This window comes from Pipistrellus kuhlii, unplaced genomic scaffold, assembly GCF_014108245.1.
Source record: "Pipistrellus kuhlii isolate mPipKuh1 unplaced genomic scaffold, mPipKuh1.p scaffold_m20_p_11, whole genome shotgun sequence".
Lineage (NCBI taxonomy): Eukaryota > Metazoa > Chordata > Mammalia > Chiroptera > Vespertilionidae > Pipistrellus > Pipistrellus kuhlii.
Genome location: NW_023425416.1, coordinates 33,578,856 through 33,606,429, shown reverse-complemented (window position 1 = coordinate 33,606,429; position 27,574 = coordinate 33,578,856). Strand labels below are relative to the sequence as shown.

Genomic DNA, 27,574 nt, shown 5'->3' with positions numbered 1-27,574 from the left:
TTTGAATCTCGATCTGTATGCTGTTGGAATCCAAGTTCTTGACCACTAAGTCATAGTGCTTCACATGCTAAGCTAATAGACCCCAGGTCGCTGGTGTTGTAGTCTAACTAAATGCCTTTGCAAACGAGGTGCCATTTATTATTATGGTATACATACTTGGTGAAGAAAGATGCAGTCTTAGCGAAGGCTCCCCAGAAGCAGATGCTGAGACAAGGCTTTAAGTAATTTATGAGTAATTTATTTAAGTAAATATCTTTAGGAGAGAGTGGGACAAGGACATAGGAAATGGTAGGCAGGCAATGAAGTATGCTTAGTCAAGTTCCCAGTAGAGGAATTGGAACTTTATCCCATTGGGAACCTATGGGACCAGCAGAGAACATACACCCTTTTGGAGCAGGGGAATCAGTGATTGATTACTGCTTCTAGGAAGCATTGATTTCCCACCAGTGCCATTCCTGCTAGCAGGGGAGCCCTCCACAGCGTGGGACAATGCCTCAGGCATAGACACAGATCTTGAGGCTGAGAATCATACTGATTGAAAGGACATGGTGGAGTACCAACAACATTCGCAACAGCAGCCAAAACTAACCAAATGCCAGGTATTTTGCTAGACTTTCATATAACATTATTTTCATCCAATTCTCACAATAACTCTAGTATTTTTTATTTTGTTTTATTTAGTTTTAACTGATGGACTCCCACAGAGAGGTTGAGCAGTTTTCTCTCTTCTTTTAGAAGCTATTAGAACTCAGAGGAAAATCCATAACTCTCTAACTTAGACATTCATGATCGTTCTATTATATTACACTGCTGATAAAGTGGTAATCATTTAAAATTATCATTTTAATTGTGCTCATTGAAACCATTATTAAATAAGTTTGCTTTTCCAGTGCTCACAGATTGCATGAGAGAAAAGAGAACTACCCAAACATAATCCACAATGTAGACATGAGATGACATTAATTAGAATGTGAATATTACTTCAGCAATGATTAAGAAGTTTCTAATGTAAATCCTAAAAGCATAGGAAATACTATGGTTAATATTTTCTTCCTCTCCCTCTATAATTCTGAAGAACTGCTTAATCCTCTTGGACTTTATTTAGGTAAGGCATGGAAAAGCACTGTGATTCCTGTGAATCATAAGGCTGGCCAGGCAGTGGGAGACAATGATTGCTGTGGGTGGGGCACAACTTGAGAACTTCTTAGGTCTCTTCAGACTTCGTAACAAGGGGCTGAAGTATGGACCGCTCAGTTGCAGAAGTGATTGAAAGATTTCAAGATAAGTGTCAGAAGTGTGAGTGTGTGTGCATGTGTGCATGTGTTCATGTGTGTGTGTGGCAGGGGGTCGCAATGATGTGGCAATGAAGACCCAAAGCATTTGTGAGGTATTGTATTTACTGTTACTATTACTCAAAAAGAGTTGTAACTCTGAACAAAATATTAAAGATCTTGAGATTTCATCTCTATTTTCTCTTAAAATATCTACATTTTGTAGTATTCAAGTAATATTCTTATCTCCATTTTTTAAGGTTCACCTAGTACCTGCCACTTGTTTTTTGTTTTTCTTTGCTTTTTATTTAAATAAGCTTTATTTTGAGTTGATTTTAGATTAATGCAAAAATTGCAAAGATACAGAGAATCCCTATATATCTTTCACTCACTCACCACTAAAGTTAATATCTTGACATCTGTCAAAACTATGAAATAAACATTGGTACATTACTACAAACTAAACTGAACTATCTATATTATAATTTAAGAAACAGAATTAAGGAGAAATTTGGAGACTTAGATTCCAAAACCTACTCCCAACCTCCCACCCTGTCCCCATTTTATAGGATCAAGGATAAGAGCTGAAGGGCACAAGGCTGTAGTTGATATTGATTCCACAAGAAGGAGGCATCAGAAAATCTGAAGTCTCATTTAGACAGAAACTTCATTAGTTAAAGTTCCTGCTAACTCACACTTTGATTCTCTTGAATTAAGAGGTGTCTTACATTTCTGAAATGGTATAATCTACTTTTGAGGTAAAAGTCTAAAGCAAAAACAAAATAAAACAAAACACAGAACATCATAAAATAGTAGAGATTGGACTTTGAGTAGGAAATAGGGGTCCTAACATTAAGTAGATGTAGATCCTTTATGCATCAAGCAGTCTTTTTGGTCTTTCATTTTTCAAACTTGAGCATGACTTGAACAAACATGATTGGACTGAGCAATCTCTTGGTTCTTTTTCAGATCTTATTTTATGAAATAAGATTCTGTAATGTTTCTTCACAAGTGGTTGGTTTTTTAAGGCAAAATGTTTGTGTAATAATCCATGATTCTGTGGCTTCATTTTTTATTTGTTTTTAATTATTTGAGTGATGGCCCATCAGCAAATATTGATGGGATGATGGAAGGTTTTCACATTTGGACGCATGTATTACTTCTGCTCTATTTTCAATGCTGAACAATTTTTCAGAGCAAGAAATATTATGTGCTATTAGTACTGTCAAGAAAAAAGGTGCCACTTGTGCGAAAACCAGACCAGAGTTTGCCAGTTCTTCAAACTCTACTTAAACTTGAAGTGTATATAATAGAAATTTTCTGAATATTGATTACTAAAGTATGGCATTTCACTTAAGCAATGATTAATTGAAAGATTATACACTATTGCAAACTGCCAAATTAGGACATCATCATACATACCAAAACAAACAAACAAAAAACACACAAAAAAACCCACCACCACCACCAACAAAAACCCAAAAACCCCAAAAACCCCCAAACCTAAATAAAAATACACAAGAAAGAATGAGAAATGTGCAATGACCCAAAAACCGCAGTTGAGCAGCTTCTGTAGATTCTCTGATTGATCCTAAGAAAAGGCAGGACAGGCCATCTGTTTCCAGCCAATGAGGGAACTTCCAAATGCCTCTCAAATTTTAGCTAAAAATAGAGAAAATTCTAACAAAGATTATGCTTGTGGTTATGTTAAAAGAACATAAATTATGAACTATTTGCACTTAACCTTTCTATATAAAATGCTCATGCAATCCACAGTGCTTTCAGATCTGTGTCTCAACATGGGCAATTTTTCATGAACAAGTGTTCTGGTATCTCTAATGGCATAGTGAGTTTGTGGGGCATACATTCATGCATGAGCTCAGAGTACCATTTGCAAAGACGCCTTGTCATTGAGTAAGAAAATCCTAATCCCAAACACTCATCTCTTATATCTACATCAGGAGAAAAATCTGTTTCAGGAAGATAATATGAGATAAAAATAATTGATTCCAGCATAATTACTTTATTGGTATGCTAAAGTTTATTTTCAATAACTGCACCCAATTTCCTCTCTGACCTCTTTTCTTTCAAAGATTGGAAGTTGTCGCAAACCTAGGTAAGAAAAATGGGTAGACAGGTTTGCAGTCCATTTCTCAGCTGCCTTAATTGTTGCCTGGAGGTCATTTAAGTGAGGACAAGGCTTTGACAGCCATTCAAAAGGAAATCTCAAGTTTCTCTGGTTTGCAGAACCTTAAAGTTCCAGTTACATTTCTTCCAACTATGTTAGAGGAGCTACATTTTCTAACTTCTCAATTATAAAAGTAACTCTAAGATAAAATAGACTGCAGAATATGCTGGAATGTTGGAGTCAAATACTCTATTATAAAAGAGTCTTCTGGAATTTACTTGGTATTGATACTGTTGGAGAGGCATTTTTTTTTCAAATGTCTAGGAAATGCCCAAGTCTCAAATGAAAAACCAGCGTTGAGGAGTCAGCTTTTGTTTTCCTTTAGAAGAGTTGAGTAGGACTCTTAAGTCTAGCAATGCATTTGAAAACATATAACTTTGTTTGATGGTTTGATGGGGTGTGAAATACAATAAGTAATGGGAGTTTGCATGAACATTCGAAATGAGTTTTTAGCCAGCGGGTGGCTGAGTGATTGGACTTGAAGGAAACACAGGGCAATGGGCTTTGCCAGAGAGACCTAAATTTTAAAAATGAGAAGTAGGTATAGAGAGATAACAAATAGAGAAACAAGAAACGCAGGAAGAATGCACAAGAGAAAAGTGTCAGAGGGAAGGTGGGGTGGGGGGGAAGAGATTAACCAAAGAATTTATATGTATATATGCATAACCCATGGGCACAGACAATTTGGTGATGGCCTTGGAGGGGCAGGTGCAGGATGGAGGGGTCAGTGGGGGAAAAAATCATAAAGGGGATATCTCTATAATACACAATCACATCATTCTTGGAATTAAAGGGTCTTATATTATTCCTACTTAAAAATTCTACTTTTCATTATGAGGTATTGAAGACATGAAGTGGGACATAAGTGCAGAAGAGTTTCTGACATCAATTTGCTTTGCCATTACTTGACTCATTATGGTAAAAACTAGAGGCCTTGTGCACAAAATTCATGCACTGGGGGTGGGGGGAGAGAAGAGGAGAGGTCCCTCAGCCCAGCCTGTGCCCTCTCACAGTCCAGGAACCGTTGGGGTATGTAGCGGTGCACCAAGCGGCAGGTGACCAGGGAGGAGCTTGAATCAGAGCTGAGTGCCACACAGCCCGTGCTTATCCCGGCCCACTGTGCCTGCTGCCACCGCTTGGTAGTGATGCAACAGAGTCAGGAGAGGCTCCTGCTGTGGCAGCTGTGAGCCTGGCTTCTGGAGGAGCAGTGCTCCCCCTGTGGGAGCTCACTGACCACCAGGGGGCAGCTCCTGCGTAGAGCATCTGTCCTCTGGTGGTCAGTGCACATTATAGTGACGGGTCATTCTGCTGTAACAGTGGCTTAGGTTTTTGTTACATAGATGGTATGTTGTAATATTCTTATTTGTACATTTGTGTTTAGAGACCATACATTGATTCTCCCAATGTGTTGAATACTTTATATATAATTTAATCTTATGTTGTATAATTTAATTTCTTATAACTCTAAAAGCTAAATGTTATAGTATAAAAGGTTGATATTAAAATATTAGCGCTTAGATGAAAGCAAAACAGGACTAAGAGCAGACATTTGTTAAGGAAAAGGACCAGCTCTTGAACCTGGGTTTGTGTGAGTTGCTAAGTCTTTCCACTTTTTAATATGCTGTGTCACCTCCGCGCCCTTCTTGTCCGTCAGTGCACTCCTTACTGACTTCATCTCTTTCAGAGCAATGGCTGCCCAGTGGAGTTTTCTCTGTAATTACTCTTCCCTCCACCTGCAAGTGGAAACTTCCCATATTGTTTTCTGCTCACAGCCACCTTCATCTAGGACACATTGTCTGGAGACTTGGTGTTATTTTTATTTTGAGCATGAAAGCTTTTGTGATGTTCTTCATCATCACCCCACAAACCTTCATAGAAATTCTAGTTATGATTGCCAAGGTATTTGGGGGAAATTGATGTGTTAATGGTCTGAGCATGCAAAAGGTTGGGTAATATAGAGCTTTTTGGAACCACAGACTGAACTCTCACAAACATCCCAACACTTCATTTTCCAAGAATAGAACTCTTTGGTTACCCTCTTGTGGACTTTGCAGAAGACTGTATTTATATAGGTCAGACCTATGGTGTGAAGAAATTAAAGACTCCATAGCTTTTGTTTTTCTTACAAGAATCCACTCTCCTATGTAATTTCTTAGACCTTAAAAATATTGACAAACTAAATATTGACTCTGAAACATGTTTTAACCATTCCATTAACTCACATTTGATTTTTAATTTCACCTATAGACACCAACTCTCGGCTGACAAATCCATTACTTGGCAACCATAATGTGCTTTTCATGGGTTTGAACCAGTGGAAATGGTTTAGTCTCCAACCAGGTTCACAAAAGCTGGTTTAACTCACAGTGCAATCAATGTACAGTATATAGTTTATTTACATATTTGCCTAAGCCTTGCCCTAAAAATGTGGGAAGAAAATGTGTTTAGGTTTCTATAAGATGGTATATTTTTAGTCCAGTTTCTGGAAAACATGTTTCAAATTCCATGGGGCAGCTTTGGTAGGTCATTCAGTGAGAAAGCTGAGCAACTTTGGGTGCATACCAGAGGTGTCAAGAGGCACACAATAATGGGAACAGGGAAATCCATGAACAGCAATATGTTGGGCAAAAATGGATGGAAACAGGAGTAGCATGACCAGGCAATGGTAGGGCTCTCAGGAAAAAACTCAGCACTTAGGGCCCTGATAAGCCCAGGTCTTGGTGGAGAACCCAGTTCCAACTGCTGAGGTTTCAGGAACACATGATTTATCTGTTGTCACGGGTTTGGCTCTTTCTCTAAGTCTGGTATTGAGCCCAATCTACCTTTTCTGGTTCTCTATCCTTTAGACCTATTTCTACTCTCTTCCTCTATAAAATGACAGCATTTCCAATATTTATAAACATTGTTAACATAAGTAATAATTTATAATCATTATAAATCATCAACAATATGATGTACCACATAAATATTTTTAAGGACCTTTCAGGATATTGCAAAATTTTCTCAGCTGCATTTATTTAGAAAGTATTTTTTATCCCCAATCACTTTTCAGTATGCAAGTGCTCAATTTTTTCATTTTCATTGATCAATCCTTTAGCCCTCTGCTCCTTTATCTCCCACTTTAACCTCATTTGATTATTTGCCTGTAGCTCCCATTAGACAGGCTGCTTTGTGAGAGTAGGGATTATGATCTCTTTATACTTTGCTATACCCTGAGCTAGACTTGATTCCCAAGCCTAGCTCAGGGTATAGCATCTCATTCCAATGAGAATGTCCAAATTACTGAACATACACTCAATACATACATTCAATGGCCAGATTATTATGATCTCTGAATGCATATTAATTTGGCCACTCAGTGTATATCCTATATAATAAAAGGCTAATATGCAAATTGTCCCCTTGATCAGGAGTTTGACCAGCAGGCAGGCCAGCCAATCGCCCTTGTCCCCGCACCCTGGCCAGACCCTAACCATGCACAAATTCATTCACCACCCATCCATGAATTCATACACAAATACACATACACTGAGTGGCCATATTATTATGCATTCAGAGATCATTATAATCTGGCCACTCAGTGTATTTGTTAAGTGATAAAGCATATCTTTCTAAACAGATGCTCTTGCCATGTATATAAAACAGGCTTTGGGTTTGCAGAATGTCTTGAGCTGCAGCCACATCACTACTTAACTTTTTGACTTCAGGTAAGCTAGCCCAACTTTTTCAACTAAGCAGTGAAGTTAAAAATACCTCTTTTGTTGTTGAGAGGATTGAAAAAGACAGTTGTGTAAAACATCTGTCATGGTGCCTACGGTGTGATTACAGAAAAGGTGAAAAGAAGGCAGCATTTTAAGCAGTAATCTTCTATCACTTCTCATAAATAACCATATTATTCAAAAATAAATTAGTTTTCTAACTTAGAAGATAAGTTGACAATTTTCATCATATATCATTTATATAACTAAAAATGAACACGTCAGTGAGGAAATTTAGTTGTTAGAATCAAATGATCCATAAATGTAGACAGAGGATGAAATATATTGAATATCTCAAAGGTCTCACTGTCACTTAGCAAAATCATGTCTCCTGAGTGATTCCACCGAGGTGTCTACAATACAAAATACAATAATTGTTTTAACCTGCTGTATATGTATTTGATCCAAATTTAAAGGAGGATATTTTGACTCACTATTGTGACTGCAATGCCATTTGGACCCCCCTCCCAAATCTGGATACCATCTTTTGTTTTTTCTTATACTCTTGGCTTCTTGTTCAAAGAAATAAACACATGTTTAAATTATTTTGTCCAATCAATAAAACATGATTTGTAGAAATATGAGATAAATACAGATGACAGTATTTAAAACAGAGCATGTTAAAATTGGTTAGTTCCCAAAACAACCTGATTGAAAATAAACATTCTTTAGAAACACTGAAAACAGGAAACATTGATTAGAGGGAAATTCAACACAGAAATAATCATAACATCTCAAATTGTACAAAGTAAAATTTTTTGCTGACCAAAAAATGATGGAGTACTAAATCTTGAAAAATTAGATCTTGAAACCTTAAACTGAGAAAATTTGGCTTGGTAAAAATGTTATATTGATAAAAGAACACATCTTTTCAGATTCTGGATTAAAAAGCATATTGATGAATTAAACCTTAGGTGTAACATTTATGTAGAAAAGAACTTGTCTTGATAAAAATAATTCTAATAGAAATTTGAAAAGGCAATACAAAATAATTGTTTTAACCTGCTGTATATGTATTTGATCCAAAAATTATTCTATATAATAAAAGGTAGCATGCAAATCGACGTAATGACAGAACGAACCATCTCTATGACGCGCACTGTCCACTAGGGGGCAGATGCTCAATGCAGGAGCTGTCCCTTGGTGGTCAGTGCACTCCCACAGGAGGAACAGAAGCCGGGCTGACAGCTGCGCCAGTGGCTATGGTGGGAGCCTCTCCTGCCTCTATGGCAGTGCTAAGGATGTCCTTCTGCCGGCTCCTGGACTGCAAAAGGGTGCAGGCCAGGCTGAGGTACACCCCCCTCCCCCCAACCCTGCAGCCCCCAATTCACAATGTCGTGCACCAGGCCTCCAGTATTAGTATAATGAAGTTCTAGCAAGCACCCTCTAGCTGAGAACTCAGAAATGTTGCTATTATTCCAATGAGAATGCCCAAATTACTGAACATACGATGGGAATTTCTTTAAGTTCAAAATGGTAGGATCAGAACATCTACTTAGCAAAAGTAGTTTAATATTTGATTAAATAAAGATTTTCAATAGATTGCTATTTCTGAATATAATTATTGACTTGGAAAATTTTGCTAAAATAATTCCATTCAAATATGGAATCCTTTCCCTCTAAAGAATAAAAAGAGTTTGATTACTAATTTGAAAGAATACTAAATTCTAAAATTTGACAGTGGCAATGAATTTCTCTCTCTCTCACACACACTCAATCTGGCCATAACATTTGTAAATCACGACTACCATAACATGCTTTGCTTACATCATTCACCAGGTATGTGGTTGATAGAGAAATCACAGAGTTACATATGCTCAGTTGTCAACAAAATCATGCTTGGTTATGCATTAAAAAATATCTAACTCTTCAGAATCCTATTACACCAATAATAAAATCCTGTTATTTTTTGGATTTTTGAAAATATATTTGCACTGTTATGAAAAAAAACATTTTAATGTATTGTTATTGATTTCAGAGAGGAAGGAAGAGGAAGAGAGAGACAGAAACATCAATGATGAAAATCATTAATTGGCTGCCTCCTGTATGCACCCCACTGGGCATGTGCCCTTGATGAGAATTGAACCCGAGACCCTTCAGTCCACAGGCCGGTGCTCTATCCACTGAGCCAAACTGGCTAGTGCTAAACAAAACATTTTTTTAATGAAACCTATAAAATACTGTTATGGAGACAGGAACCATTACCCTCACTTATGATATACTCTAATATAAATCACATGCTAATCGACTCTCTTTGAAATCATTTTATAGGTTACTCCTGAGTGGGTCAGAAAGAGTCACTGCTTATTCCCAAATATACCATTTCAGCCTCTGAATAGCTTTGCAATCTGTATACCTAAGCTGGTACTTTTTTTTTTTTTTTAATGAATGGAATTAGCCCAGTACTAAAACATGATTTTATGGGCAGGTGATAAAATTAGAAATACTGCCCTCCTTTTTGTGCGTCACATTCAAAAAAGCCAACCTTGACAGAATTCCATTTTAAACTAGAAAGATTGCTAAAAATAGGCCTGTAATCCCTGACCAGCAGTAACAGGTTTTCAGTAAAGACTTGCAGGCAGTTTGGGCACTGGCTTCAATATTGTAAATACAGACTCCTGGCAATAAAATCAGCTGCTGTGAAAGAGATTTTAATAGCCCATTGCATGCCAATAACAACAATAATGACAGCTGAAACAACAGGAGCAGTGGCATCAGTTAACAGTTGACATGTACGGAGCCTTCGTATTTAACTCACACAACAACCCCAGGAAGTACCTAATCCTATCTGTCTTTTGCAGGCAAGGAGATAGCACTGTAGTAGAGAGGTAATTAATATTATACATGCAAATTGACAGAAGCAAAGTAGAGGAGGCCGACTTTGAAGACTGAACCTAGAACTCACATTCGTTAGAACTGTCATATAGAATCGTACTCTGTGAGACCATCTATGGGTTCACAGGGAGCTGTTAAGCTGAAGGTTAATTTCCGATACCTTCATAAGAGAGAACAGACATAGAGTTCAAAAGCTACATTAACTTTTATTTCTGTCTTTAGTATTTCAATGGAAGGAATTTTCTGGTATCCAATGCCAGCCTGTTTAATTTTGGTGTAGGGAGCAGGGGCATGGACCCATATCCTGGGATACAAATCCACTGTTTTTAAGAAGAGGGCCCTCATTAATCACTTTTATCTGGAATGGAGTGATGGGCTCTCAGTGTCTGAGGAAATGAAATTAGGTTTTGTCTTCGTCTTTTCTGACGAGTCTCAATGGCAAAAAAACAAACCAAAATGACTCTTCTGTCCATATAAAGAAGATTTATCAACAAAGAGATTTCGTCAATAGCCTCCGTGGAGTCTTAGACTATGAAACACGATCTTAATTATTTCTTCTGTTTGTGGCTAGTTGTAGAAATAACAAATACAAAGCAAACACCAACATGTTCACACATGACAAAAGAGGAGAGAAGAGACATTGCAATTTTTTAGGCCAGATATCTAATTAGTTTAATGAAATGTTTAATTATCTTGTATTTCCTATTATGTACCTCTGAGTTATATTCATGTTTATAAAAATCTCAACTGGGGCCGAAACCAGTTTGGCTCAGTGGATAGAGCGTCAACCTGTGGACTGAAGGGTCCCAGGTTTGATTCCTGTCCAGGGCATGTACCTTGGTTGCAGGCACATCTCCAGTAGGGGTTGTGCAAAAGGCAGCTGATCCATGATTCTCTCTTATCAATGTTTCTAACTCTCTATCCCTCTCTTCATCTCTAAAAAATCAATAAAATATATATTTTTTAAAAATCTCAAATGGGGAAGTATCCTAGTGGAAATTATAAATTTGATACCCCTTTATAATTCACATAATCAGGATAATAAACAGGAAAACTTTTCATTAGTGCAAGTCTATAGCGTGTGAGACCAATTTCCGACAAATAGCACGTGTACCCCTTTTCATGAGGACTAAATCATGTGGCAAATATCATGAAAAGTATTTTCTGTGTTTCTCCCTTTGAGTTTGTAATGAAATTCCCAAAATTCTATATGAACGAGGTCGTGCCTTCTCTGGCCTTGTTGTCTTGGGGGTTACGTCAGCACATCTCAAGGAGGCTTCCAACCCATCATTTTGGTTTTATCCCTCTCTTTAGTCTCTCTGCCTCTGGGATGGCAAATAGGCAACCTATGTTTGTGGGCTTAGGCCCACAGGTATTTTGTTTGGTTTACACTATGCTTTTCAAGTTCTGAATTATTTGCCAATCTTTAAATGTCAGAAGTATTTACCAAAGAAATTGCAATTGACCAAAAAGTTCTGATTCCCAAATTCTCTAGAAAAAAGCAAATGTCACACTTTACCAATGTTGGTGCCAGAGTCAGGTCCTGGCTGGTTCCTGCAGATGGGACTTGGTTTCTCCACTTCCTTCAGAACATAACTTCACTGACCTTTACTTCAATACCTGCCCCACTTCAGCCCATATGCTCTCCTCTTTCTCATTTGGACTTTTTAGTTTGTGACCCTGGCTGCTTAAGAATTTTCTACTCTAAACAAACGCATTTCCTCCACTCACACTGATCCTCAAGTACATTGTGAAAGTTTCTACTTCCATGCATTTGTTCACACTGTATCCGTCACCTAAATGCTCTCTGATGAATCGTCTTCCAAAATAGTACTGACATTTGGAAACCCAGTTCAAATACTATCTTCACAGAGATTCAGTTAGAATCACTTCTATTTTCTAGTATTTTTTTAAAAAAATTCTGTGCCCACCTTGTGACTTTTTTTTTGTTAATCCTCAAATGAGGATATTTTTTTCCATTGATTTTTAGAGAGAGTGGAAGGGAAAGAAGAAGAGGAGGGTGAGAGAGAGAAACACTGATGTGGGTGTGTGAGAGATAATGAGAGAGAGAAAGAGAAACAATGATGTGAGTGAGACACATTGGTTGCCTCCCACATTTGCCCTGACCAGGGCTGAGATCTAACCTGCAACCCAGGTACAATTTCTTTGACCATGAATCGAACCTGCTATTCTTCAGTGCTTATGCTGATGCTGTAATCACCTCTAACAACACAGTACACTTCTAAAAGTCAGATTCTAAATTTATATTCTTTCTATTGCTCATAACCTTGTCCTTAAGGCCTCAACAAGTATTTATTTTATAGTAAATATTAGAAACTTTGTAAGGTTTAAATGAAACAACCTCAAAGACAGTTCCTTTCCTCTTTATTTTTCTCTCTATCTATAAACTCTTAGGAAAATAATTTGCCGTTCATTAAATTGTCACCTCTTTTAAAAGAGTTACTATGATTAATACAGTAACTCAGAAGAAATAATTGCATATTAAGCACATTTAGTGATGTCTTCTTAAGACAGAAGCATAATTTATTTTCCTGGTAATTGGACAATTTTGTTTGAAGAGTTAGAGATTGGGAGTCTTAAGTCTAAATGATTTTCCCTCAGAAAGACATTCCAAGTGCAAATAAGGTCTTGAGTAATTAAGTCATATTCAACTCGCCTTTTATGGGTTGAATTACAATTATTCTTATATTTCAAACAAAACATAACAAAATCGCACTGGAATTTAGGCTATAATTTTTGGGGGGTGGGGAAGGGCTTCAGAAATTTTTAATGTGGTTCTGGCAAGATTTTGAACTTAGATAATGTGCAAGCTTCTCTGACAAACACCTGGAAATATGTAAAACTGAGAAGTAGCAAATTTGTTAGCTTAGACTATGGTGGTGGTGGTGGTGGTGGTGCTGATGTGCTGTTGGTTGGGAGACAAGGATGGGCAGCTCATTAGAGTGATAATGTCTGTGGGCTTGTTTTCCTGCCTGTATATGCACAAGAGAGAACAGTTAAATCCTACAAATACTGGAATTGACGCCTGTATACAACAGGGATAGTGAAAGTGTGGTACCTGCAAGAAGAAGGGTAGAAAATAATTGCCCCAAACCTTACAAGATGACAAGGAAATTTGAGTTTGAATAAAGTGGTCTCTTGAGAGTTTTTAAATTTCAAACTTGTGCCTTGTATGCGTTGGTGTCTAATGCTACACTATTTATGAAGCACAAGAATCCTGAAGCTAAGAAATGAAAAAAGAAATTTGATCCTCAGGCAAGGGATAAGTCTGCTGTACTTGACAACAAGAAAATACCAAACAACTGAAAAATTCTGGCTATTCTCATACTTCAATCTGCAAAGAATTTTTTTTAAAAGGTCCATTGAAGAGGAGTTCATGACAAAAATTTAAAAAATATTACAAAATACTGAGAAAATAACTTACCTTTTGCAAGAGTTAGATGAGCAGAAAATTAGTACATGATGAACTTACGTTAATAAATGGAAATACAATAAGAGTATATTTAAAATATTTAAATTCAATTCAGAAATTTGATCTAATAGACAAAAAAGGAATTGGAATTATAAAAAGGAAATTAAACACTATGGAAAATGAATGGAAATCTGAAAAAGCACCAAATAAAATTTCTATATATGTTTGATATAAAATATTATTTAATAAAGAGGGAATATGCTAATTGATCCTTATGTGATCGCAAAGATGGTGGTGCCCATAGCCAATAAGGAGAGAATATACTAATTGGCTGCCCCACTCTCAAAGATGGCAGCACCCACAGCCACAAGCGATGCCCCTGCTGGGGTGACAGGTGTGGCAAGGCTCCACACCTACCTCTGAAGTCCCCCAGTCTCCTCAGCCCCCCTAGCCACCCAAAGCTGGCCCGAGGTGTAGGCAAGCCTCAGATGGAGGCTGCCCACCCACTCAGGGCCGCCGGAGGCTCAGGTAACCAGGGCTGGCCGAGGCTTGCGCTGCCGGTAGTGGCAGCAGCAGAGGTGTATGGGGCATCACCTTCCCCTGATCGCCAGGTGGCCTCCCGTCCCTAAGGGCTCCTGGACTGTGAGGGGGCAGGCCTGGATGAGGGAATCCCCCTCCAGTGCATGCATTTTCATGCACTGGGCCTCTAATAGTTAATAAAGATCTATAATACGTGTATAATTAACTTCAGCAGTTTCATCTCTAATGGATATATGTAAAACCTTGAACTACAGATAATATGCAAGAAATTATTCTGTTTAAACATATAGAGAATGTATTTCAAATCAAGCCTTAAGAAGCACAAAAGAATCAGTATTATATAGACTAAATTCTGCGACAAGCAAGAATATAATTAGAAATCAATAATGAAGAGTTAACTTTAAAAGTCCCGTATAATCTAAATATTAATTTTTAAAGACTTCAACATTTAAAAATATACAACATTAAATAGTTTATTTATGAACAAAGAGAATTGCAAATTAGCGAGCTAAATGTCTAATTTACCAAAGAGGAAACTAGATAGAGTGGCCCCTAAAACTGTGAAAGTATATTCTATCTTACTTAGGAAAGTGGAAATGAAAATAAAAATTAGACACTATTTCATACCCTCCACTCTCCTCCCCACACCCAATTTTCACAATTTTTAAGACACCGGTAATGATTGCTGGTGAAAATCTGGGGCAAAAAGGCATATAATACTGCCAAATAATAAATTACTACAGCTGCATATACACATGCTCTTTGAGCAAGTGTACATCTATGCTTCTTATCCAGAGAAAATCTTGCATATGTGCACAAAACTTGTATTTGATTGCTGATTGCTTACCAATTGTAATAGTGAGCAGTGCGAAACAGCTCAGTAAGGAAATAGATAAATAAACCCAAAGGATGAGCAAACTGGCTTATTGTCAAATAGAATTCTACTAAGTAGTTAAAAATAAATATATAGGATTTACATACATTATTATAGTTTTTATTTATTTATTTATTTTTAAACTCTGTGGGATGTAAAAAGTTAAAGAAAGCAAGAAATCCTAGCTCTGGTGTAAACTATTTGTGTGATCTAGGACAAGTTATTTAATCATATTTTCTGAGTATTGGGCTAATTGTTTTGAGCTCATAGAATTATAGCAGGATTAAATGAATTAATTCATGTAATGTACCTGGAACAGTGTCTGGTACTAAGGAAAAGTTCTGTGTATGCCTACTATTATCATCAGTATTATTATTACCACTACTACTCCCATTTGTAGTGATTTATGTGGAGGTTAAAGAAACACAATAATAGCAAGTTGTTTTATTAATACATTTATGTAGTAAAAGCATCTAAGAATAGTAAGGAAGAAGGTGCAAGTGGGAATTATATTTTAGTGGGACTTTGACTTTATCTGTAATATTGCATTGACTTGAAAATAGAAATTAAGCAAATATAGAAAACTGTTAAAAAATATATAATTTCCCAAAGATGTCTATTATATTCTTTCTAAACATTTTTATATATTAAAAATATTTACTAACGTATAAAACAAATCTCCAGGGAATAAACTTTCCAAACTTAGTTCCCTTTTTTGTGAAATGGGGTTGAAAGGATCTGCCTCAATTTTGCAATAAAGATCAGTTGAACCTTAGCTGGTTTGGGTCAGTGGATAGCACATTGGCCTTTGAACTGAAGGGTCCTGGGTTTGATTCTGGTCAAGGGCACATGCTGGGTTGTGGGCTCAATCCCCAGTGTTTCACGTGCAGGAGGCAGCCAATCAATATTTCTGTCTTTCCCTCTCCCTTCCTCTCTTAAATCAATAAAAAACATATTAAAAAAAAAAGATCAGCTGAGATAGGGCACACAAATATATTAAGTGTTGCACCTTCCATGTAGCTTGTGCTTAATAAATGTTAAGCTAGATATTTATTTGATATAAATTCTTTTTAACAATGTAAAGAAAAAATAACTTCACAAGTAATTCCACTTCTTATTGAACTTATTTCCACTCTCTCGGTGTGTGCATTTTCCTTTTTGTCCTAAATAGGAATCAGGTAATATATAGAAGTCTGCAGCTTCAGCTCTTCACCTGAAATAGCCTGAACTTACTTCCATGTCATTAAATAGTCATTAAAATCAAGATGCTTAATGATTTATTATTTCTTACATTTGTGGTTTTTGGAGGACCCCTTTTCTGTCCTTTTCTCTGTGCTTCATAGTTGGTGTGACTTATAAGGTATATGTGCTACTTTAACTACAATTTGATGGTGTCATTTAAATTTTAAAAAGCCCATTTAACTTATAGTTTTCTACTTATTAGTCAATATCGATAATTTCCCCTACCATTTTATTCATTAAATTTTTTTAAACAACCTTGAAAAAAATCTTTAATGATATACAGAACTAAAATAAATCCAAGAAGATTTTTAAAAACTACAACTATTTTACCCTTTTGTCCTTTTTTAGAACTTTATTTTTATTGTTGATACTATTACAGATATCCCCACTCGCCCTTTGCCCATCTCCAGTCAGCCCCTGCCCCCTCTGGCCATCACCACACTGCTGTCTGTGTCCCTGGGTTATGCATATATACCTCCTTTCCCTACCTTCATCTCCAAGGTGGGAAATTTTGTACAGTTTAAAGACTCTGATATTCTTGGTTGGAATAAAAAAGCTAATGGGCCTGAGGGGACTACCATTCTGTTTTAAAGCAATGTCTATGCAGTAGAGAAAAAATTGCTCCATTTTCTCAGATACCTAATCTCTCTGAATCAAAGAACACAGTGTGAGTATGGGAGAAAGGGTTTCCATTAGAGTGGTTCTCTTAAAAAACTCAAGTTGCCTGTTAATTATATTTAAAAATCCAATTCTATTTACCGGTCTTTTTAGTGCTTTCATTTCTTGTAATGATAAATAAATGGTTGGTCTTAATTTTCAGTGAAGGTTAAGATGTAACATTATGTCTTTATCCTGCCCTTCATTTGAAAGTTATTGGGTAGATGGAAGAGGCTTCATTAAGGGTTGTTATTAAAAACATTTTTTATCTGGATCCAATATTCTTAAATTTAGTGAGGGAAGGAAATAGGTAAAGGTAACTAACTTAAAAATACTGACATTCTGGTCTTTTTTCCTGAAGCACATTTTATTTTCTATTATTTCTTTAAAATGTTTACTCAGCACAGGGAATTAAAAGCTTTATGTTCGGATTTGTGGAAAGAAATATATAAACTACAATAAAAAGTAATTTTATAAAGGCATATCAGGTCAACTCTACTCACTCTTTAAAACAGAGGCCAGAAGCTACAAAACCCAGTTTGCATATTTTTGGAAGTAGAACTGTGCATTTTTATGCAGAAATACCTTAGAGTAAAAGAACTCTTTTCAGAAATAGCTATGTTCAGAAATACCTTAGAAGTATTTTATCTTCAGATAAAATAAGAAACTGAATCAGAAATAAAATTTTGAACATTTTAATCACACTTTCTCCCTCCCATTTAAAGAGTGGTACGTATTGCTTTTTCTCAATTTAAGAAGTCATTACATTTCTTAAAAGTTACATTTGAAGTGAAATTATTTAGTGAGCTTGTTTGCATCATAAAATTGGAAGTGTAATGGCTGTGGCTAAAATCCTCCAATGGTTAGGAGTTTTAGGATGAAGTGGATTAAACAAAAGGGATTTCACGGGTAAAACATGTTTTACTTTTGAGTTAGGGCAGCTCTGACCCAGTTTTAACTTATTATGAAAGACATGTCAACAGACTCAGATATTATTTCTTCAGCATACCTATGCTTCAGGAGTAAGACAGTTTTCTTAAAGGAATTGTTAGCTAAATCCTCTCCAAGTTGAACATAATCTTAGAGTCATCTTAGCACTAAGATGTTTTCCTTTGTTTTGCTTACAAGGAGTTCAGGAAAGAACATCATGGAATACACAATCATAAGTTTATGCAAACCAGTTGTATGTGAGCATATGGATTTATCATGAGCGATCTATAGCTCCCATTCACTTTCCAAAAGGGCTGTGACTCAAGAAGGGTTGAGACTCACTAAGAATCAGTCAAGTATCTCATTTCAGAGATAATTGGGACAAATATGGCTTGATAAAATTTCCTAGATAATACAGCTAATTAGTAGTAGGACTGTGGTTAGAATAGAGGATTCTAACTTTCTAGCTAAGAATTTCTCTATTACAGCATGTTCTTTTATGAAAAATATTTTTGAGGCTATGGTTTAAAGTTTGGTTTGACTCTGTGGAGTACCAAGAATAAAAAAATAATGTCAGTGATTTATAAAATACATTTTCAGTAAAATTTAATGAAGTTAGAGTAAATATTTAATAAAATAATTTTCTCAAACCAGTAGCCAAAAAAAATAGCATAGACTTAGATAAGTCGGGGAGAAATTTATTAGTACTTTAGGTTATATGATTATCTTCTTAAAAACTCAAATCAATTAAAATTTAGTAGACACATTTGTGATTTCTATAAAATATTATTTTCAAGTCACCAGATTTTCTTATACCAATAACTGGAACAAAGTTAATGAAAAATGTATAGAAATCCATAAGCACAAAAATGTACTATAATACTTAGAAATAAATTTAATAAGAAATATGTGTAACCCATGTGAATAAAACGATATAATTAATCTTAATTATATTTTTAAAAATTTAACTAAGGAGATCAACTATTATAACTTTGGATGATAAAAATATCTTTGTGTTACAAAAGCATTAATTTCCCAAAGTAAATTTCTGAAATGAACTGCAATTAAAAAGCCATTTAGATTTGGAGAAGGGGTGTAGTTTTTCTTATATTGATCTGAGTAAATGGCTAGAATGGCCTGCTCTGCTTTTTGTACCAAAATCGAAACAGTACAATAATTAAAATTCTGCAACACTGGCATAAAATTAGACTGTCAGTGAAGAGAAATGAAACCTAGTAACAGTCATCTGTATGCATAATAATTATGATTAAAATGCCATATTTAATTAGTGGTAATAAATGGAATAATGATAAATGATACTGGAAAACGAGGAAGGCATTTTTGTAGATAGGAAGGTAGGTAGGAATACCTACCTACCTATCTACATTCTTACATACATACATGTGTAAGGTTAGCTCCTCCCTCTGATCACCAAAAGTGAACCTCTTTTCTTTTGGATGCTCACATTACCTTTTGGGCCACCCTAAAATTAGTGCTTTCTGTGTGAGATACATCTCCAACTTTGAACTCAATTAAGAACAGTAGCACTTGGCACTCCGTAAGCCAGAAACATATTAATGCCCCTAATCTTAACAAACAGACAACTCAGGAAATGACTGTGAGAAGAATGCAGATATTTTAGGATAGAGGGTTATAGTCTTCACAAGTTTTCATTTTTGAAAATTGTTGTAGATGACATAAATTAAAAAAAAATGTTTATGTGTCAACATTTCAAATTCATTTATGCAGAATTATATAACACTTGGAAAATTTCCCTTAAACTCCCATGTATGATGAGGACACAAAATTTTACAAATATTTTAAATACACAGTCCTTATAAATTATATTTGTATTTATCCAGAATAAATATCACAAATTCTCAAGGTATGTACTAAATGTGGAAAGTTTTTCACTATGATAGCTTTTCCTCTCTTTCTTAAAGGGAAAAAATGGATTTTTTTTTCTACTAACTTGCCACCTAAAATACAAATGATCATTTTCTTATGATTTCAAATATTGTAATGTCGGCCATAGGCCAGTTGCTTAGTGACTTGCTATTACCAGCCCTGCATTGGGTATGCCAAGATAAGATCACACATTACTTATCTAAACTTATCCAAACACATCTACAGACTTGCTGGTCATTTAAATCACCAAACCAATTGAATTCTTAATCCAAAACTCTGAAAAAAAAAGTTGTTGTAGAAAACCTTCTCAAAAGAAATTAACTTGTAAAAAGACATGACAAATGGATAGAGGACATCTATTATAGATTCATCTTTCACTTCCTCCAAGTTCTAGACTATCTTCCTTTTCACTTATAAATGGAAAATGCGACAAATGTAAACCCTTACCAACTTCCCACTTCAGAAGGCTGTTGTCTTCCCTCTCCATTTTTCCAATGACATACCAGATACACGCCATCCAGTGTGCAAGGAGCGCAAACATGGACATGAGCAGAGTCAGGACGATGGTGCTATGTTGGGAATAACGGTCCAGCTTCTGCAGGAGGCGCAAAAGTCGCAGCAGCCGAACGGTCTTCAGGAGATGCACAAGAGAAACCTGTGGTGGGAGACAGGGCAACACAACTTGGCTCAGGGGTTCACCTCATGCCAAGACAAGTTCTTGAACTTACAAGCATTCTGGAAAGTTCTTGAAATTAAGTATAATCATGATTCCATTTGTATGACCATTTCTATGTCATCTCTTGACATGTATTAGGAAGTGAAAAGAGGAAGAAGGATGATTTTTTCCTTTGAGTAAATACTTATCTTCCTTAATTAAGATTTATTTCTTTTTCTCTACCTGTTTGATTGAATATAATTTTATTTATTCTGATACACAACTGAAACACATTATGCTACCAGGATTGTACACTGGACATCTCATATCTTTAGATACATTTTCTATCAATTCCACATCCCCTCCTCTGTGGAAGGGAATTCTTTATAGCAATAATTCATATAGACTGAAGTAAAAGCCTGTAAAGTGGTAATAAAGGTAACTTAGGATTTTGAAAAATAATTAGAACTGTAAAACTCGACTAAGTTCTGCTCACAAGTAGAGTAGTACCTCCCATTTGATATGCTAAACCTTCTTCCTTCTAACAACATCAAGAAAGAAAACATTTGTCCGAGCATCTACAATTCTCAGGTATAGCCAGTGAACCAAAATCAAAGGGAACAAAATAGTTTAAAAAAATCTCCTAGGTTCTGCCTTTGCATGCACTAAAGCATTAGACTTGGAGCTAAAGGTTATTTTCCTGACTTTAGGGCCCAACAGACAAATGTGTACCATTGGCATTCACCAGAATGGTCCCTGTCACTATTAACAACGTTGGTGATACACTAATATATACTCCTTTCACACCTTCAAACAGCCTCTGAAAATAAAAAAGATAAAATATTAACTCATGCAAATAGAGTTTGACTATTTTTTTTTTAACCTTATCTAAGCTTTTGGAGGCAGGGGGTGATAAATAGCATATTTTGAGGCTGCTCAAAAACCCTGAAGGGATTTTTATGCTTATTTTAGACCTATTTTGATAGCTTTCCCAAGGAAGTAATCTATATGATAAGTGATAAATTAGGATGTATACTTTTGCCTTTTTTACTCTATCATACTTCTATGTCTCATTCATAACTTTCTCTCTTGTAGTGCCTTTCATAGGGCTTGTATATAGTAGGCTTTAATAATAAATGTGTGAGCTAGATATAAAACATTTGCCATTAGCAACTGTAGGCAGAACCAAAGCTAAAACATATTTTTATGGTAGTATTTTTCAGTGTCATCTATAGAGATACATTAACTGGACACATTTTATTAGATCTGGAAGACAACACCTTTGTTTCTTCCTTTTTTTTTTTTTAATATGGCTGTGCAATATAACAGTGGAAGATCATATTTATGCTTCTTGGGAAGTAAATATGTTGAACAGTTTATTCAAACTAGAATATTTCAACCTGATTATTTGGGGGAATATTAAATTTATGTACCAATTTGTTAAATAATTATATCCTTACTCTAGTGAAAAGCAAAAAAAAAAAAATTATCACTGATAAAGATTTCATTCCTTCCTCTTTTTCTTTCTGACTCAGATGTTAATCTACAACTTGCATTATTTCTAAAGCATTTATACCAGATTTAACAAGTCAGAATGAGTAACAGAAAGGTACAGAAGTGCAGTGAAAGTGTACAGGTATTTAAAATTCATCAAGAGATTTAAACTTTTTAATAAATCTTTTATTTCTGTTAATTTTAGGTAACAAGGATGTTGATATGTGAATATGTTATATATTTATATTTTATACTATATATTTAAAATTGTTTTATTTATCCAGTGTCCAAAGAGAAATGGAATATAAAAATATTATTAGTATTTAGTAGCAAAGAAGCTAGTTAATCTAGAGTACAGTCTATTAAACAGCATTTATTTAACAATCTTTCAGGAGGATTTGGAAACATTTTATTAGTATTTTGTGAGTAATATACTCCTTTGTATATATATATATTTTTCAGTATAGCAAAAGCCTGGTTTTATTCATTATTATTATTATTATTATTTTTAATATATTTTATTGATTTTTTACAGAGAGGAAGAGAGGGGGATAGAGAGTTAGAAACATCGATGAGAGAGAATCATCGATCAGCTGCCTCTTGCACACCTCCCACTGGGGATGTGCCTGCAACCAAGGTACATGCCCTTGACCGGAATCGAACCAGGGACCCTTCAGTCCTCAGGTCGACGCTCTATCCACTGAGCCAAACCGGTTTTGGCTGGTTTTATTCATTATTAATGTGGATTAACTCTTAACCGGTTACACATTTGGATTAACTGTTAACCGGTTGATAATGCGGATTTTGTAATTAAAGAAAACACAATAATTTCAAGAGAAACATCAAAAGTTATGTGAAAGACACATTAAGCTTTATTCAAAGTAATGTCCATCGCTAGCTACACATTCCCCCATCTTTCAGGTAATTTGTGGATACCATCCCAATAGAACTTTTCTTGTTTTGAGGCAAACCATTCAGAGACCCAATTTTCCACTTCTTAGTATGATTTGAAGTGCTGCTCAGAAAGTGTATGTGCTATCAATCAGAACAAGTGGTAATCTGAAGGAGCAAGGTCTGGTGAATAGGCGGGTGGGTTAATACTTCCCAGGCAAGATCTTTTAACGTGTCTTTAACTGGTTTTGAAGTGTTTTATGGTGTGTCATCATGAAGCAAAATTACTTTGCCTCATCTTCTTGCCCATTCTTGTCATTTCACAATCAAAGTGTGGTTCAAATTGATTATTTGTTGTTGATAGTGATCAGTATTAATAGTTTCACTTTGTTTTAGAAGCTCATAGTACACCACACCTTCCTAATCCCACCAAACGCAGAGCATTGTCTTCTTTCCAAAGCAATTTGGCCTTGCAGTTGATGTTGACGGTTGACCTGGATCAACCCATAATTTTGTGCATTTGGGATTCTCAAAATAAATCCGCTTTTCATTGCCAGTCACAATTCAATGCAAAAAGACTTTCTTTCATGCCGTTAAAGCAACATTTTACTTAATGACTTTTCAGTTTTCCATTTGTCTTTTGTTCAATTGATGTGGCATCCATTTTCCTTCCTTTGAAATCTTTCCCATTGCTTGTAAATGATCGGAAATTGTTTGCTGAGCAACAATTAATCTTTCTCAAGTTGTTTTTGAGTTTGACACACATCTTCATCCAATAATGCTTGTAATTGTTGGTCTTCAAACTTTTTTGGTTGACCTGGACATTCTTTGTCTTTCACATTGAAATCATCACCTTTAAAGCATTTAAACCAGCATTCACAAGTATCTTGAGATGGAGCATGTTCACCATAAGGTTCCTGAGTATATGATAACTGTCAGCAGCTCTTTTCTCCAAAATAAGTTAATGAATTAAAACTTCCTGCAAATGGTCTTTTTTTTTGGCACAAAATTTGACATTTTTAAGTGTAAAAATATCTATGAGTTAACACTTTCAGCAAATTTAACATATGAAGTTTGCTATTGATACAACAAAATAGCATACATATCAAATTGCATATATATCAACATATGTGTAACTCCCATCTATTGAAAAAAAAAAATCTGCGTTCTTAACTGGTATACCTGGTATACTTTCATTATAGTACACTTATCTAGTCAAATTCAACCTTAAAAAGCACTTTAAGAAGCCTAGATAACAACTCATGTAGCACTGATTGATATTACACACTAACTTCCCCCAGAGCGTTATTTCAGTTGAGTTATAAACCTCTTAAAGACGTTGACACCCTCACTTCCCAACTTAAGAAAAGAAAAAGAAAAAAAAATACTATTGTACATGAAATTAACAAATGACAAAAATGTACTAAATAGTAAGGATTACAGTTCAATCTTCATTTTGAAGTTGATACCAATTGTATTTGAAATATTGATCACTTTATTTAATACTGAAAACTGTGCTTTTACATTCTTGATAGGAAATATTTCTACAGGAGTTTGCTAACTGCATAGGAAATATATTTAATTAGAATTAATGGTTAATAAATTTTTTTCCAGGAAAAATTGTTTATGCTAGCACCAAATTGCATTACTGGTCCAAAAATGCTATTATACCTCCCCAAAATTCTATTTATTAGATAGCACTTAATCTTGTAAGGATATCAATCATTAAATAGTAAAAATTGCTATTACTGCAAGTAGGAAATGTGTTTTTCTCTGTAAAGAGACAGGATAAAGGCTTTTGATGAAGAGACGTGACAAATACAGGATGTCCCCCCAAAAATGCATACACACTTAATAGCTGATAGCTCAATTGATGTTTCTTTTCAGATTTAACCCATTGGAATTAAGAATTGTCCAAATTGTGCACACATTATTTTGAGACATGTTAGATTAATAACAGAGAGCTCAAGTCAGTCATTGTGTCATTTAGGATGCTGCCTCAAGCAACATTTTTATAAAGACTTCCAAAAAGCAGCTGATTTTTTTATCTTGATCGGTCTTCTGTTTGTTTTGCCAATGAGTAATAAAATACTCAAGAAGTAAGAATAAAGCTCATAAAAGTAAAGGAAATCTTCAAACTCTCCACCAATCTCTAGAGGCAAATATCTGCTCAAGCAAGATAAAGTTATGCTATAGTTTTATAGATGGCTTTCTTATCAAAGGGTTTGTGTAGTGACTCTGTATTGCTGATATATTTAGCTGTTTTGTATATCCTTGTTCTTGGTATTTAAATAACGAGAAGCAGGTAATGCAAATTTCAAGAGGAGATTCTTCCTCGAGTGGAGAATCTGACCTGCATATCATTGGGCACCTTGGCGTCGTTATTAACAAGGACATAAAACCTAGGTTGCCAAATTGCCACAAACGTTTAAAACCTGAACATGTGAAAAACAAACAAAGGGGTAAAACCAGCCTTCAGGGTCATGTGCAAGGGAGGTCTTTCCTTACTCACCACTGTGACGTTGAAAGCATACAGGAGATCAAAAGGCAGAGCAGCGATTAAATCAATGATGAACCAAGTGGTGACATAGTGGATGCAAATTGATCTTGCTTCAAAGATAACTTGGCCAGACTTGCTGACATAGGTTGTTCGGAAATTTAAAATAATATCTGCTTGGAAAGAAAAATGGTAGAGAAGAAGAGGAAGGAAGAGAGAGAGAAAATAAGGAAAGACAAAGGGGAACAGTGGAAGGACAAAAAGGAGACAGGCATGGAGGAAGGGAGGAAGACAGAAAATAGTATAAAATTAAGTAAAGTTAGACAAATGGTTACCTCTTAGCATTTTTCAGATTGATAACATCCAAAATAATCTTGGCAGATGCAGTACAACTTAAACGTGTATTAAGAAGGGTGAAAATAGTAATATTTTCTGAGCACTTAATACATTCCAGACATTATGAAGTGAATGCTAAGTTCTGAGTTACATATTAGATGAATTGAAGCTAATTTAAATCATTGAACATAAGTGGAATAGTGTTGTATGAGGTTAGAAATTTGTTGATATCATGAGCATGATGAGGACAAGGATAAATCATACAATAGTGTGCACTTTATGTATATAATTTTTACTTTTCACTTCATATTCACATTTGTGGAAGACAGAATTCCAAGATGACCTTCCAGGATCCTCACCCTCATATTATCTTTTTCCTTGAGTGAGGGTGAAACCTGTGAGCATGAAGAGATATGCAGCCATGATCATGTTGCAGTGTATGACTAAAGGTTACCATTGCTGTTCGGGTACCATTATAAGCAGAGGTTTTTTTTCAGCTGACGGGAAGGGATTAGAAGCCAGTGAGACATACTCTTGCTTGATGGGAAGAAGGCAACTATCTGGGTGAAAAGAGCTACCTGGCAGAGGACAGTAGGCAGTCCTCCAGTTGCTAAGAACAGCCCTGAGGTGACATTAAGTGAGAAATGGGAACCTCAGTCCTACAACCATTAGGAAATTAATTCTTCCAACAGTCACATGAGCTTGGAAGAGGATTCCGAGTTCCAGAAAGAACACAGCTGAGCTGGCACCTTGATTTCAGCCACGTATAATTCTGAGCAGAGAATTAAGCTAGGCCATAACTGGACTTCTGACCTGTAGAAATGATGAGATAATAATTGGGTGTTGTTTTAAGACAAGTTTGTGATGATTTGCTCTGCAGCAATAACAAACTAATACAACATTTATTATGTTAATTGACTTTTATAGAATTTGAGGTGAGATAATCTAGGGATTATGACAAGACTGATTACTGTTATATATTATAGATAAATCTCATTGACTCCTTTCAGGAATGATAAGAAGTAGTCAGTTCCATTAACTCTTTTACAGATGAGAAAAGTGAAGCACATAAGAGGTCGAGTGACTTGCTCAGGGTCACACAGATGATGTAACCAAAGCACAGGATTAAACCCCTCAGCTAGTTGGTGAAAGAGACAGACTCAACCCCAAGCCACCTAAATTTTGATTCAGCACTCTGGGATTCCAGACCAATCTCATCACTGGTCTGGAATCTTGTTCCAGGTGACTCAAAACAAAACAAAAATCGCTCTAGTCCATTGTGAGTACTAACTTCAAAAAATAATATTGTTAAAAGATTATTTCTTTGTGTCAAAACCTAAAATTATCAAAATTCTTCCATTGTTAATATTGAGAATATGAAAGGATGAAGCCAGTGGATAAACTACTCACAAAGCTTGGAAGATAATCCCAAAATGATTTCCACTGCAGAGTAAAAATGCTATGATGGCCAAGTACCAAAGCATCAGTGAAGCATGGCTCCTCTAACGAGCACAGTAGAATGCCATGAGGTTGTTATGGTAGCACATGAACTTTTTTTCTTTCCCTTTAACTTTCTAGACTCTGCATTAGCAAAGCAATTTAACAAGCCAGACCACCAGCTGCAGAAATCAAGCAGAGATTTCAAGTTAATGTTTTCCAAAAGAAAGCTCAGGTTAGGCATTTAGGTTTTCATCTTAGGAGTGAGTGATCAAAATGTTGTTTACCAAGCTTTGGTTTCTAAAAAAGAAGCTAAGGTAAGTTTAGAAATTCATTCTAAAATTGAAGGGATACATTTCTTGCATATTTATTAAATGATTGCCAGGTCTACCACACATTTCACAGAAAAACCACTGCCACCATTAACATATGTGAGGCACTCCCTAAGTGGAGGAATGAATGGACTGCAATTTGGTTGATGGGTGCTGCAAGCACTTATAAAGCTATGTGGTTAATCATGTGATTTACTATAAAGTAAAAGAGAAGTGCAGACTTCTAAATAGATAAAATATATTCTGTTGAATAAGTCATTACAAAGTTGAGAAAACTTAAAAAAATAATTTGTTAT

At 35.6% G+C, this 27,574-nt stretch overlaps 1 protein-coding gene across 1 annotated transcript in view; it reads right to left on the bottom strand.

Moving 5' to 3' along the window:
* The window catches only part of KCNH8 (potassium voltage-gated channel subfamily H member 8), a 267,106-nt gene that overhangs the window by 67,110 nt on the left and 172,422 nt on the right, over nucleotides 1-27,574 (bottom strand). The window contains exons 6-7 of the mRNA XM_036431582.2: nucleotides 25,189-25,346; nucleotides 20,084-20,291 (exon numbers count right to left, since the gene is read on the bottom strand). Coding sequence (XP_036287475.1) covers nucleotides 20,084-20,291; nucleotides 25,189-25,346 — 366 coding nt within the window. The remainder of the gene's footprint in view (nucleotides 1-20,083; nucleotides 20,292-25,188; nucleotides 25,347-27,574) is intronic.